The 13,196-nt window shown below is 37.3% G+C and overlaps 2 protein-coding genes across 4 annotated transcripts; one reads left to right on the top strand and one right to left on the bottom strand.

Annotated features, from left to right (window-relative positions):
- The first annotated feature begins 103 nt into the window (after positions 1–103).
- On the top strand, positions 104–5,381 carry LOC131774009 (lachesin). Of its 3 annotated transcripts, none has more exons than XM_066170712.1 (7): positions 104–335; positions 1,404–1,516; positions 1,640–1,951; positions 2,560–2,835; positions 3,136–3,456; positions 4,064–4,212; positions 4,771–5,381. In XM_066170712.1, exons 2-7 carry the CDS (start codon positions 1,432–1,434, stop codon positions 4,954–4,956), a joined length of 1,329 nt encoding a protein of 442 aa, XP_066026809.1. In that variant the 5' UTR covers positions 104–335; positions 1,404–1,431; the 3' UTR covers positions 4,957–5,381. The 3 variants fall into 3 exon arrangements, with proteins under 3 accessions (XP_066026809.1, XP_058945996.1, XP_058945997.1); XM_059090013.2 differs by having other exon boundaries at positions 1,637–1,951; positions 4,771–5,380; XM_059090014.2 differs by lacking the exon at positions 104–335 and adding an exon at positions 458–577 and having other exon boundaries at positions 1,637–1,951.
- LOC131774011 (1-aminocyclopropane-1-carboxylate synthase-like protein 1) lies at positions 5,260–12,985 on the bottom strand. The gene is made up of 15 exons (XM_066170713.1): positions 12,796–12,985; positions 12,262–12,321; positions 11,723–11,793; positions 11,490–11,559; positions 10,990–11,056; positions 10,248–10,345; positions 10,030–10,107; positions 9,269–9,369; positions 8,553–8,645; positions 8,392–8,437; positions 7,723–7,836; positions 7,347–7,377; positions 6,441–6,583; positions 5,870–6,023; positions 5,260–5,660 (listed from the first exon to the last, which is right to left on the bottom strand). Exons 1-15 carry the CDS (start codon positions 12,919–12,921, stop codon positions 5,602–5,604), a joined length of 1,311 nt encoding a protein of 436 aa, XP_066026810.1. The 5' UTR covers positions 12,922–12,985; the 3' UTR covers positions 5,260–5,601.
- Between the last annotated feature and the right edge of the window lie 211 nt (positions 12,986–13,196).

Raw genomic sequence — 13,196 nt, 5'->3', positions numbered from 1 at the left:
AGGTCCTTCAGTGACGTCACTGAAAGCTTTCAGGAGTGCTGATTTGCATTTTCCGGGTACGAGATTGCAGTGAGATTATCATGTTTGATTGTCATATCAGCAAGTTGCATTTCTCCTACCTTGGAAATCAATATTTTGGAATAAAAGGAAAAAAGAAAAACAGTACTGCTGAAAGCTTTCGGTGACGTCAATGTAGAACCTTGAAACTTCCGCTGTCAAAGTTTATTCGTTTATTCTAGTCCGTAGAAGTCAACGATTTGGGAGCAACTGACAACGAGAACTCTTCTTTAAGGCAGAGGAGATCATTAGGAAATCGTCTAATATAAAACTTGGAGGTAGGTTCTTTTTTTAAAGTATCTTAACACTGCTCTAGTAGAAATCAGCACTGGAGCTGATACTACATAAATATTTAGTTGGCGCAAAAAAAAGTTGAACGTCTTTCATTTTTTTTATAGAAATTTAATTTAGCCGGTGTGCCGAGCAAGATTTAAGCACAAGAGAATTTTCTGTTGTGATTACATAACCTCATTTAAACACAATAAAATTATAAGGAAATCGTCTGACACTAAACTTGGAAGTAAGTTATTTTACTATAATATCTCAAACACTGCTCAATCCTCTGTTCCTTAGAGAGAATATCCAGCAGAAATACATCCCGCATCTTTAACTTGACAACATAAAAACTATGTTTATTATACATACTCTCACTCTAAGAGTACGATCGCCCCATTAAGAGCGAGCGTAATATCTCAGTCGTTTCATACGCCAGCATTTTGAGCCGGAATTTCTAGTTATTTTGAATCTAATTATTTATTTACTGCTAAAGGCGCGGATTCAACAATCCCTAGATTTTAAAGAAAGGCTTTTAGGGGTACATGTTTCTGTAGATGTGCGAGTAAAAGCCTCTAAGACCCACCAAAAAACTGCAAATTCTCCGTTTCCAGTGGAAATACACCTCCTTCCCTTCATACCATGGAGATTATTAATCCTTTATTGTTCTCAAACATCTCAGCGGGCCGCGCGCTTGAACCTGGTACGTTCACCATCTTATGATACGGACAACAATCTTAATTTTTTTTCCTGTCATTAGTGGATAAATGAGGAATCGTGCCAAGTTTACTTAAAATTGCTCTTTCTATTTTTGAGCATGATTAAAGCATTCTGATATTTCTTATTTTGTCAGCGTCTCACTAAATTATGTCTGTTCTTCAGACTGCTTCAAAACATTTTGCGAGAATTAAGTCCATTCTTCGGGCATTCAAATGATCTAAAGAGTATTTCTCGACGCAGCTTCGAGCGATGACTGTCGTACTCTTAACGCTTAATGGCAAATGGTCAATCACTAATAATGGGTAATAAGACTGTAGCTAGTAAAGATTTTTATTTATTTTGTTCAATTTCAGACGCATATTGGAAGAATTGATGTGAGGAATGTTGGTGATTGTCTGTTTACTTTTTTTCTTCCATCAACAACCGACCCACGCTTTATGCCGTGAAGCTGCTGGTGCTGGAGTAGGTAAGTCAGGCTCTTAGTATCATGATTTTAAATTTTTGTGTGAATTTTCAACAGTCTGGTTTCCTTGAAAATTTGGAGAGGGAGAGAGGGTGAGATTATCATGTTTGATTGTTACATCAGCAGGTGACATTTCTCCTACCTTGGAAATCGATGTTTTGGAATACAAAGACGAATACGTGCTTCCTACAGGCTACGGAGCCACAATTATTTGCAGAAGCAATTGTCCGAAGCTTCGATGCTCTATGTATGAAAAGCCATATCAGATTACTCTACTTTTCAATGGAACATTAGCAAAATCGTGTAGTGGAGGCAACCCCCAGAAAACATGCTCTTACTTTATCCACAATACTGCAGAAGGTAATTCTGGAGACTACACATGCAAAACCTACAACCAATATGGCTGCACAATGGATACGCTAAGATTGGTTTTCAAAGGTAAGCTAACTGCTGCTTTATCTTACGATCCTACCGTGAAACTGTTACAAAAATGTTACCGCTTGAAACAGCTTGGCCGTGAAAGGGCACCATTAAAACCCCAGAAAGCATACAAAAAATGTGAAAAAAATCTTCAGAAGAGTGCCAAAGTTGCATTCTTTGAAAAAGGCCAAAAGGCTCTAAAGACTTCCCATTATCAGCACTTGTTCTGTGGACAGCAATACCAGTAACATAATAAAGACGACGGCTCTAATTAGGAACCAGTCATTTTGGGCGGCCGAGGACTGCGGGTATCTCAGGGTTTTAAGGGGGAACAGCCAGGGTGGGGAAGGGTCAGTCGTCGTCAAATGAGTATTAAGGGAGAATTATAGAAAAGTGACGGTCGATTAACTGCCAATGAGGAGGGAGGGGGGGGGATCAGGTAAGCTTTATAATGACACTACCAAAATCCTGCAGCCACCCCATTCCTCCCCTCCCCTTCCTTCCTCCAGGCGATAAAGAGGTGACGATGACAACTGCATATTTCTGTTTATTATACCATAAGTATGCCACTTCAAAACATTTCTGTGTTAAGATTAAAAGTGAAGAAAATTTCCTTTTTTTTGCAGAACCATCACCACCTCGATTTCTTGTTAAGAATCCTCGCCAACTTATCGTGCCCATTAGAGGTAATGCAACTTTGACCTGTAGCGCGACCGGTATTCCCCTCCCAGTCATTAGGTGGTACAAGAATGGTCATCCTGTGCCAAGGTCATCTGCGACAGAATTCAAAGGTCACTCGCAATTAGAATTGCAGGCTGTTGGTCTTAGAGATCAAGGGAAGTACTGGTGCGAGGCAAACAGCACAGAAGGATGGGACAGAACTTCCCCAACGACTTTGAAAGGTGGGCGCTCGATATTCACGTAGTTTTGAAAGATGACTGTTTTAATGCAAATTAAGCTTGTTCTTATTTTTGACCGATCGACTGCTGGTAGCAGTGCTGTCCTTCTTGACCCTGTTTTAAACATCCACTCAGGTTGTCGAAATGCTATTCATTATACCCCGGCGACTGCCTTTTTTTTTAGGACCACCTTAACTCGAGAGATCGCACTACATTGTAAAACCTTCTTAACCGATAAAGTGCGAATTCTCCCACCTCACGGATTTATAATTCTCTTTTTTTTTCCTCCCACGGTGACTGTAGTCCTTTGGAAACCAGTTTTCTTCATCCATCCCCATAGATACATTGCCCATCTTAACAGAGATGGCTTTGCCGCAGTGACCCTCTCCTGTGAAGCAAGAGGCTTTCCTACTCCTGTGATCAGTTGGTTGCAGGACAAAACGCTTTTGAAGTCGGATTCTACCGTAACTCAGAATGGAGATACGTCCTCACTCACCGTTGTCTTCACGACGGAAACAGAACAACCCTTAAAATACCGTTGCCTGGCAAATAATTCAATGGGGAAGACTTGGTCCAAGGAGGGGGAAGTAACTATAATAGCATCTGCACAACGAAAGATTCCCGGTATGCTCTCACATTCTACCAGAGTAATCAAACGACAAAAGTTAATGACGCAAATATTCCATTCTATGTGATCACATCAATAGCTGTAAATCATGGCAAACCCAATATGTTAATAAGTTGAGATAGATGTGCGATTTACATCATATAAGGATAAATAGACTCATAATATCACTGCATCTTGTAATAGACTATGAGGTTATGGGGATAACAGAGCATTTGAACTGAACAAAGGAATATTGATTGATGTTATACCTTGTTCTCTGGTCTAAACTTGTACGAAATATACGCAGACAATGTATTGAATGTGCAGCTTTAAGATCCTGAATGGCAAAAGATTGAAAAGCGTCTGAAAGGGCCAAATTTGTTACCACTCCTATTTGTTACCACTCCTATTTGCTACCTTGCTATTTCTTTACCTTGATACGAATGCGATTCATCGACTTCAATAAGCCTACATTTTCCTAAACTGAGGTTACCTCATACCCAGATCCTCCGTGTAACTTTGACTGAAATGTTACAACCGCTTGACCGTAAGGGGCTGGGCACGAGACTAAAACATAGTAATTCATTTTAGTATGCTTTGATTAACACTTTTCAATTCATTCAGTTTCAGATGACAATTCATCCTCGTCTCTAGGCGTTTCTAAAGCTGTGGGGATTTCGATTTCTATCGGGTCAGCTTTTTTAATTATCAACTCAGTCCTAATAGTTGTCCTCTACAAGAAGTGCAGAAAACCTACCACCGAAAACATCCAAGTAAGGCGATACAGTAAAACCTGTATTAGGCGGTTATCCACGGGGAATGGCGGGGTGCCTGCTCAATACAGGTTAACCGCTTGATACGGGTTCGACTGTAGTTTGGTTCGATTTAAAATCCAATACTGTTGAATAAGAAAGGGGATAGTGTCTGCCGTGTGGTGTGAATGTAAAGAACTGTTTGACAGTCGAGAGTTTCACTTTTAGTCGCTAGTTTGGAACAGGAACAGTTCATTATAAAGAAAAACTAAACCCTGTAACCCCAAAGAGTGATTGGCTTTTGATTTCTCCTCACATTATCACCCTCGAATTAAATGTAGAGATAATGAAATAAGGAAATGGTCTCCAATTTACGAAGCTCCTGATTGCCAACTAAATTCTCATTTTTAGTACCATAGATACTGTAAAGGAAAAAGCTTGGAGAAAATCACTATCAATGTAAGGGTGAAAAGGATTAACTAAGGTGGTATTACAGACGTTCTTGCGCATGAAGTTGCATAATAAAACTTGTCTCGTGTCAACAACTGATAAACAACACTTGTTACATTTCATTTGCAGATGGATCATGCTCAGCGATTTCCAAACTTGCACGCGCGTGCAAACGCCATGGGCACCCGAAGAGAGGAACCAACAACACTACGTTACCAGAAGAGAGAGATGGCGGAAATGATACGGCGAAGCCAAAGTCTTGAAAGCGATGTCCAAAATGGTGATGATAATGAGAATTTAACTCAACGCTTTTAGCGTCTGAACAACAGTAACATCGTTAAAAGGACTTTTTCATCCTGATAGCTGATCGATATTGGATCACAAACCCCGGTGTTGTGCCTAGCTTCGTCATATAATGAGTTAAGCTAATTGCGAGGTCTCTCCTTCCAGTTGAGAGAAGTCTGGAAAGGACTCTTTTGGGTAATAGTTGTCTCACTTCGAAACCTAAGTGGAAGTCACTTTTTAAGACTATGTCACAAACGTTCGCAATAAAAGATGTTGTGTTATTGGCAGAAAGTTGTTGAAACACTTCTTTTGAACTTTTTTATTTTCTCTTTTTTATTAAACCCCTTTAGGAAAACATTTCATTGCGTACTTAGTTTCGATATTATGATTCTGATGTTATATACATAAGTTGTAGTGTTAAAGTCTGAATTGTACTCCATTGGAGCCTTTGCTTTCCTCCATTAGCACTATTATAGTGTGACTATTGTAAGGAACTAAAAAAATAAAAATATTATTTATAATATCATTTGTAACCAATCATCAGGGAGTTGCTACGATTCTTTGGCAATCCCATTCCTATTTAAAAAGTGTTTTTATTCAGCCTGCCACTGTTCTGCATCTGGTGGTGAGACCCTTGATAATGCGAATATTCTATGTTTTAAGAGCTTTCTCCTCCTACCCAGACGCAATATCGGCGCGGGCTTGCCTCACTGTTTGCTGAATTCTACTGAGCCCTAAAAAAAATACATAACTACTGGTATAGTCGGGTGCAGATAAAATTTTACTGTAGGGGACCTACCACCCATTACCAATTACAAACGCCCTTGCACAGTGAAAGGTAAGGCTACGCTCATATGTATTCGAACAAAGATCTCCGTAAACGTTACATCTGACAATTCAAGAAGAACATAATTATCAAGAAAGAAAAGACGTCAAAGTTTACCTAATTGAAGAATTTCTGACTCCATGGCGAATACTAGTCTAAACCAGCCAGGCTCAGCGCAGAGGAACCACGCCCCTGGATAAAAGGCCACTCCATTATCTAAGAAGCGATCGAACAGTTCCATCTCTCCTTCAAAAGTGTTTGTCGGAAGAACCTTTAACGTATCAATAGAAACACAACATATGAAATATTTTTTCGTAGCTTAACATACAATTTTTAGCTTTGTATTGCCCCATTTTAGTGGTATAACACCGATATTTCTCCTTAGAAAACTGGAACATTCTTTGGCTATTTCATGGTCTTGCTGAATTTTTGTATTGGTTAATAGAAACTTAAACACCGAATAAGCAGAGCGACTATTTTTTTGCGTCAAATCACCCTTTTTCACTCAATGGAGATTTGCTCACGCATCACACAGTTGCATTTTCCCGCGTCAACCACTTCTACCATGCTTGATGTACTCCAGAGCATCGCGTATGAGGCACATGGCCTTGTTTTCTGGCATACTTTAGCAGACTGGATGCAAATTTTTTAATGGTACTTGCAGTTATTGTAACAGATTATTTCATACCTCTCTGAAATCAACCCATATATACAGCCCACATTCCCCCGGAAGAACTGGAATACCAACTTCATGAAGAGCATCACAAGCCATCTGATGAGCGTTTCGAAGCCGTTTTTGATTCGTTGGAATAAAACTTTCATCTAACCAATCTACAACGATAAGAAAAAGAACAGAAAAAAAAACAATCAAAATAAAAATAAATTTCAAATGTAGCAGTTCGTTTGCTTATTTCACTGGTTCGTAAGTTTGACATAATTGTCAGCTTCTTTTTCTATGTGCTTTTTGTCATGGAATATTAAAACTTTGGAGGCCTTATGCTTGACTAATCTAGGTGAGTGTTTCTCAGTCATGCTGTTTTTCGGCTCGTAATTAAAGGGGTGAACCCATTACATCCTAGCATCCGCATGCATATTCTCCATACTGTTCTCTTTACATTTCTTACGGTGCTGACAAGGAGAATTTGTTTAACAATCAAGAGATCCTTTGGTTGGTGACCATTTCCTTTATTCTCATAACCTTAATGTGTGATTCAGGGGTGATATTGTAAGGAGAAATTAGAAGCTAATCACTCTTAGGGGTCAAAGGGTTAATAGGAGAGTAAGCGTGTTGCGTGACGGGACTATACAACACCTGCGATTGAGATTGGGGCCCAGTTAATTCAAGGGCGAAGAAACTGTGAAACCGATAACCCGGCGGAGAAGTGTGTCAACACAACGTACTTCGCTATCCACCGGATGGAAATTTATTCAGTTCATAACGCTATCTACCTTTCGTGCAGCCGAGACTAAATGTGGATCGGAAAGGTATTACAAATACAGCTATTTTAAGCTAATCAGTTAAATTGATGGACTATATGCAAAAGAAATAAACATGAAAGATAAGGCGGGGCAGGTGTGATCACATGACACCAACCTTTGTCTTTGATGAGATTTGTCAAGAGAATCTAAAAACAGAGGTTTTGACAGAATGTTAAGATGATGAATAAAAAATTTAGTAAATGGTGTGAACCCGGCGATAACATTTGATCGCAAAGTCTGATCGCCCGTTTGAGTTTAGTCCTGAGAAGGACTGTCACTGTTAGTGGTGACTGACGTCTTGTCAACCTGAGCGAAGTCATCAGTAGAGTCTAGAGAAGAGTTGTCAGTCGAGTGTTATAACTCAGGTTCGTGTAAAACTGGCCTACACCACTTAAGTCTTGCAGCCAAAAACACCATGGCTAAACTGACCAATCAATTTACCGGACCTGGGTGCAAGACAATTCTTTCAGTAACAAAGCTAACAAAAATACCTGCGTGGGAGTCGGTAGGTCCTGGAATCTCGAATATCCTGAAGAAATCGCTTGGTAAACATCTTTGTTCAAAGTATGAAGAACACCACAGCGAAATCCAGATAAACCAAAATCCTAAAATATGTACACATAACATTGTTAGAGGAGGGGTGTTCGTAATGCAAAAGGAATTAAACGATCGTCAATTCACAGTTCCAGGAATTTATCAGTTAAAAACACCAAGTATACGCATTGAGAAAACCGCATTTTTAACAATACATCGTATTTGTCGTTCACACATTTTTCACGCGCTCAACGCGGGGTACACTTTCATACGTACTTGGCTATGGGTAAATATTTTCCTTCGCTTTGTGTTCAATGAACTTTTTCCCGCGCTTGGCTTTCAAAGGTTCGGCACTGGGCGAACTTTTTCCCACGTTTGATACTGGCTGAGCTTTTTCCCGCGCTTGGCATAAGGTGCACTTTTTGCCGCGCTTGGCATTGGGTGAACTTTTTCCCGCGCTTGGCATTGGGTGTGCTTTTTTCCAAACAAGGTGCAAGTTATATTTATTTTTTTCACACTTAGAGCTAAGACCTGGATAATAACGAGCGTTAAATAATCGAATTCTTCTTCTAAAACACATACAAAATAAAGTTAATCTTGAACAATCATAGTGATTTTTACGGTACCTTACTAAAACCCCATATGACATGAATCATCTTCTTGTCCGGAACACTACGTAAAAAACAAAAGAGGTATGTGATTGGAATTAAGTTTTAGAAATAATGGCTCAAATTCTAAACCGTTGAGTGCCAAAAGACAACTTAAACAAAAGGAATCACAAAATGACCTACTTTTTAAACTCAGCACATTTGTTACAGAGCAGCCTTCTTTGAATCCACACAACATATACACTTCGTCCACAATGACATGTAATGAATGCCTATGACAGCACAAAAACCAAAAGAAGACGACTAACACTTATGTTCAAGCAGTTTTCAATTGAGTACCAATCAGAGCAAAGTTAAACACTGCAATTAGCCAATGAGAACTCAAAGTAAGAATAAGAAAACTACCAAAAGCGCGGGAAAACGCGGGAAACCAAGTCACGATTGATCTTAGGTCTGTGTCTGATTGGTTGAGAGAGAATGGCTCGAGTTCTCTCGGGTGGTAAAGTAAAAACCAAAGGTATTAAAATTGTTCTATCCTCTCAAGTAACGAGACGTTTGTTTTTGTTTCTTTTCTCTATTTGAAAAGTTTAATAATTTAATCACATTGAGAATAATCAACCAGGGCTTAACTAGGAATCTTAAACAATTAAGCTACATGTATGGGATATTCATCCATTTTAAGTCGGGATCTTTATCTGTAATATGAAATTGTAAGCTATGTTCCCTTGTTCCTTCTCACTTTTGACATTTCAGAGAAATCCGTAAGGAATGAATGTACTTTATGATATGTGATACACTGCATTTTAAACCAAACTTTCTGTAAGCACAATTCAATTGATTGATGTAACCCTGTTCATGCAAGGAAATACAGTGATGTTCCCATACTATCTCACACCTTGCTGCAAACTTTAAACAATCTTGTAAGAGTTCTTCAGAATATGTAGTGCTCAGTGGATTGTTTGGGTTGCACAGTAGTAAACCACGGATTTTTACACCCTATGAAAAAAGTAAATATTTGCAACAAAGGTATCCTTAAATGGATAGTATTACAGGGGTGATAGCAGAAAACTCATTTCAATTCAACATGCCCAAAGTTCCCTCTTTGTGAAGTTTATCTATTTTGCATCATTCCCTTTCCTTGAAGAGTGCCTTAATAATGAGGCAGCACCCTGAAACAGGCTCTGTGCAAAATATGGAGTTGGTTAACCCTTCACAGCCTGACATCTGTATGTATATTCTCCATAATATACTCTAGACTTCCAAGGGTGATGACTAGGAGAATTTGTTTAACAATCAAGAGCTTCTTTAGTTGGCAATCATTTCCTTTATTCTTATGACCATAACCCTTTAGCTCCCAAGAGTGACTAAGACATAATTTCTCCTGGCAATATCAATACAAAATCCACCAGATGAGTGATGAGAATCAAAAAAAATATCAATTTGGGGATAATTAGTTGATCCAATACTAAATTCTTTGAACTAACATTAGAAGAAATGTATGGTTGACTTTTAGGAGAATTACAAATTTGATCTGGGAGTTAAAGGGTTAATGTGTGATTCAGGGGTGATATTGTAAAATTAAATTAAGGGTTAACACTCTTGTTTCCAAAACTCTAAAACTCCCACAAAAGTTAGGATCAGTATGTATGACAGTACCTGCTCTGTTGCCTTCTTCAAAGCACATTCTAGTCTTGCTACAGTAAGTTCAAATGGCTGAGTCTCTCCAGGACCAATCTAAAATAGGAACACAATCAAACTGAGATTATGCCAAAGATCAATAAGATCAATACCATGCAATTAGAATTCCCCACAAATGAAATGTAGAAGACAAGATAAAGATAAAGACAAGTTTCAGTATATAGCAGTATACTAACCTCACTGGAAAGTGGAACTGGAAAAGGTATAACCCTTGATCTTGTTTGAAAATCCAAGGTAAATGATCCATAAAATGGAGAAGGGATCAACAAACCCTCTTATGCATTGACATAGAGAAACAAAAACACACTGAAATTGTTAAATTAATACATGGCATTCAAGTTGGTTTAATGTGATTGGCCTGCAACTGACTATTGGTCATTGGAAAATGTATTATCTTCATGTCCCATGAAATCCTAATTGCTATTCAAAAATAAATACATCATCATAAACCACTTCACTCCCAAGATGAAAACATTCTCTGCACTGCTCATATACTTTCCTCACAAATTGAGCACTGAGAGTTTATTTTTCAATCAAAGAATATCTCCCTATTGATATTTTTCTTTTTTCTCCTCACCTTGCTGCTTGAAAATGTCATGATATTATTTGGAAAAATTCCTTTTGGGTTACCTCTGGGTTTTTAAAGAGAAAAAAATAACTGCTTGGAAACAAAATTTTGTTGGACTAAAATGGAAGACTTTGCCAGACATGTGTGTTCTAAAAAATTATATCCAATTATATATAGTATTTTGCAAACAAGTAATGAGAATACTCAAACTTATCAGGTAGTTGTTATCTTGATCTAACATCAAATTCTCGTTACCAATTTAATGGGAAATGTGTAGCAGTGAGAGGGGAGAATTAACAATCAGATCTTGGGAGTTAAAGGGTTAAAGTCACACACACAGTTGTACTTACCTCCTGCATCAGCAATTACATATCCTAGGGAATCCAATATTGGTGTGCATCCATTGGAAACAATCAACTGAAGACAGAGATAACACAAATCTTCTTTAAATTGGGACTAAGTCTTTTCATAAGCAATCAGTGACCTATAGGTACAGTTGTATAACATATATATGCATTGAAATCCTGTCATAAGTGTAACTTTTATGATATTTCTTTTTATTAAGTTGTTGTCAATAAAATGATTTGGCCTTGATTGAGTTCAATGATAAATTTAATCATGCTTTCAAATTTCTCAATTTGTCAACCCAATTTCTGTTCCAGCTTTAATATTCAAAAAATGGATAATTCTTTGTTTAACTGTCAAAAATATAGTGGAAATCAGCCAGTCTGCTGAGTGACCTTTACCAAGATGACCATCGATGTTTGTTAATGTGCTTTTATTTAGTTTTCCTTTCTGACTTGAAAAACATATTAAGAAAATGTAAAATGAGATAATTTGTAATACATACATTCTCTGCAAGAATAGGCTCCACAGGTTTCATGTAATGGTTTAAAAAGTCTGCTATTGCTTCTCTAAAACTGTATAAAAGAGATTCAGAAACATTTCAGAAACATTCTTCTCCATATAATCAAATAATTTTTTTTCCAAACTATCAGTAAAAGTATTTAAGTCAAACCAGAAAGAACAATTACTTTAAACTGAACTTAAAAAGTCAGTTGAGTATTCAAAAAGGTGCCTTGCCTTTCTAATCCTTCACAGCAAAAATATTGTGTATGTTCTTGAAGTATATTATATGATTCCTTTTCCTCTAACTGAAAAAAAACTCAGTCTGCTCATTTTTTCATGAAATAAATTTTCACACAGTGACTGTAAAACTAACAACAGATGTCACATTTGGAGTCATACAACTAAAGTTAATCAGAAAGCTAATTATAGTTACACATATTTAAACAACAAATAATGAATAGTATTTCACATATTTCAAAGACAGCATCTCATACATGTGATATATTCTTAAGTCATACTTTAAGGGTCATTTCATGTAAAAGTTAAAGTATTGATGAGAAAAACTGTAGAGTTTTCTGTCAAGTTTGCGGCCAAGAATTTCACATCAACATTCAACGTCTTTAGTCCATTCACCAGTTTCAAGGACCTGTATTTTCATAACTTTTTATTCTCTCTCTTCTATGCACAAAGATCAAAGGAAGACTGATAGTCCAAATTCATAAACCAGTTAAAAGTCAAATGCATACTAAACATCATCAGATATAGTTAAATACCTTCTCCTTTAGCAGATCAAATGCCAATGGATTTTCACTGGTCATCATTTCAATGATTCCCTTAAAAGCATCACAATAAAAAACATTTTAATCAAAAGCAGATTCTGATGGGCAGATTTTCATTGTGATACCCAGTCATTAAACTGAAAAGCTGACATGTGCCCATCTAGGAAAAATGGACTATATAAACCTTTCACCTGGGTGAGAGTGAATTGGCTTACAAGTCTAAAGAAACTTAAGTGATTACATGTACATGATTACTGTACATGAAATTATTTTTCAGTGTTTCACATTATAAAATCGCGCTAAATAAATGACGTATCATTATCATAATTGTTATTATTAATATTATTATTATTATTATTATTATTATCATTATCATCTTCCGTCTATGACTCGACTTCCGGTACATAATTCATTAATCCTTACCAATATCCTTCCAATTCTGTGAGGCCTTACCATAAGTGGCCAGCACAAATATCAAGGATCAATAAAAAAAAGAACAATCTTCGAAAGATAATTTTACGAACCTACCTGTGGATTCTTCGTTTTATGAAAGGGATTCGCCTTAAGTCTTGTCAGATATTTATCTTGGCGACTTGTGTATCTTTGCATGGATTTCGCACGCGTTGATATAAAAGGCATTTCCTTCATTTCCATGTAAAAAGGTAATCGTACGCGCGTCTTCCCAGTAAGCTAATAATACGTGCTTTTTATTAGATAATTTTCCTATACCGGGGAATATCCTTGAGCCAGCGCTTCTAACACGTTTAGTAGATACTTTATGTAAACTGAAAATTGTGTATCAATTATAAAAGGCCCTTCAATCTCTTAGGAGTCAAAGTTTTTCTTGTCCTTGAATCAGTAGAATCGGCTTCGTCATTAAAATTTGGGTCGGAAATGTTGGGTTATTTCAGAAAAAAGGAAACTTTACC

The sequence above is a fragment of the Pocillopora verrucosa genome, chromosome 8 (assembly GCF_036669915.1).
Source record: "Pocillopora verrucosa isolate sample1 chromosome 8, ASM3666991v2, whole genome shotgun sequence".
NCBI classification, from domain to species: Eukaryota; Metazoa; Cnidaria; class Anthozoa; order Scleractinia; family Pocilloporidae; genus Pocillopora; species Pocillopora verrucosa.
Note: the sequence above shows the minus strand (reverse complement) of the source record. Positions and strands in the feature narration are given on the sequence as shown.

Excerpts from the sequence above, each read along its gene's own strand:
- LOC131774009 (XM_059090014.2), top strand. The coding sequence starts at position 1,432 with ATGTTGGTGATTGTCTGTTTACTTTTTTTCTTCCATCAACAACCGACC. Across the intron at positions 1,517-1,636 it reads AGCTGCTGGTGCTGGAGTAG|CAGGTGACATTTCTCCTACC; the intron begins GTAAGTCAGGCT and ends TTGTTACATCAG. Across the intron at positions 4,213-4,770 it reads CTACCACCGAAAACATCCAA|ATGGATCATGCTCAGCGATT; the intron begins GTAAGGCGATAC and ends TTTCATTTGCAG.
- LOC131774011 (XM_066170713.1), bottom strand. The coding sequence starts at position 12,921 with ATGGAAATGAAGGAAATGCCTTTTATATCAACGCGTGCGAAATCCATG. Across the intron at positions 11,794-12,261 it reads TTGATCTGCTAAAGGAGAAG|TTAGAGGAAAAGGAATCATA; the intron begins GTATTTAACTAT and ends GTTTTTTTTCAG. Across the intron at positions 8,438-8,552 it reads GTGCTGAGTTTAAAAAGTAG|TGTTCCGGACAAGAAGATGA; the intron begins GTCATTTTGTGA and ends TTTTTTACGTAG.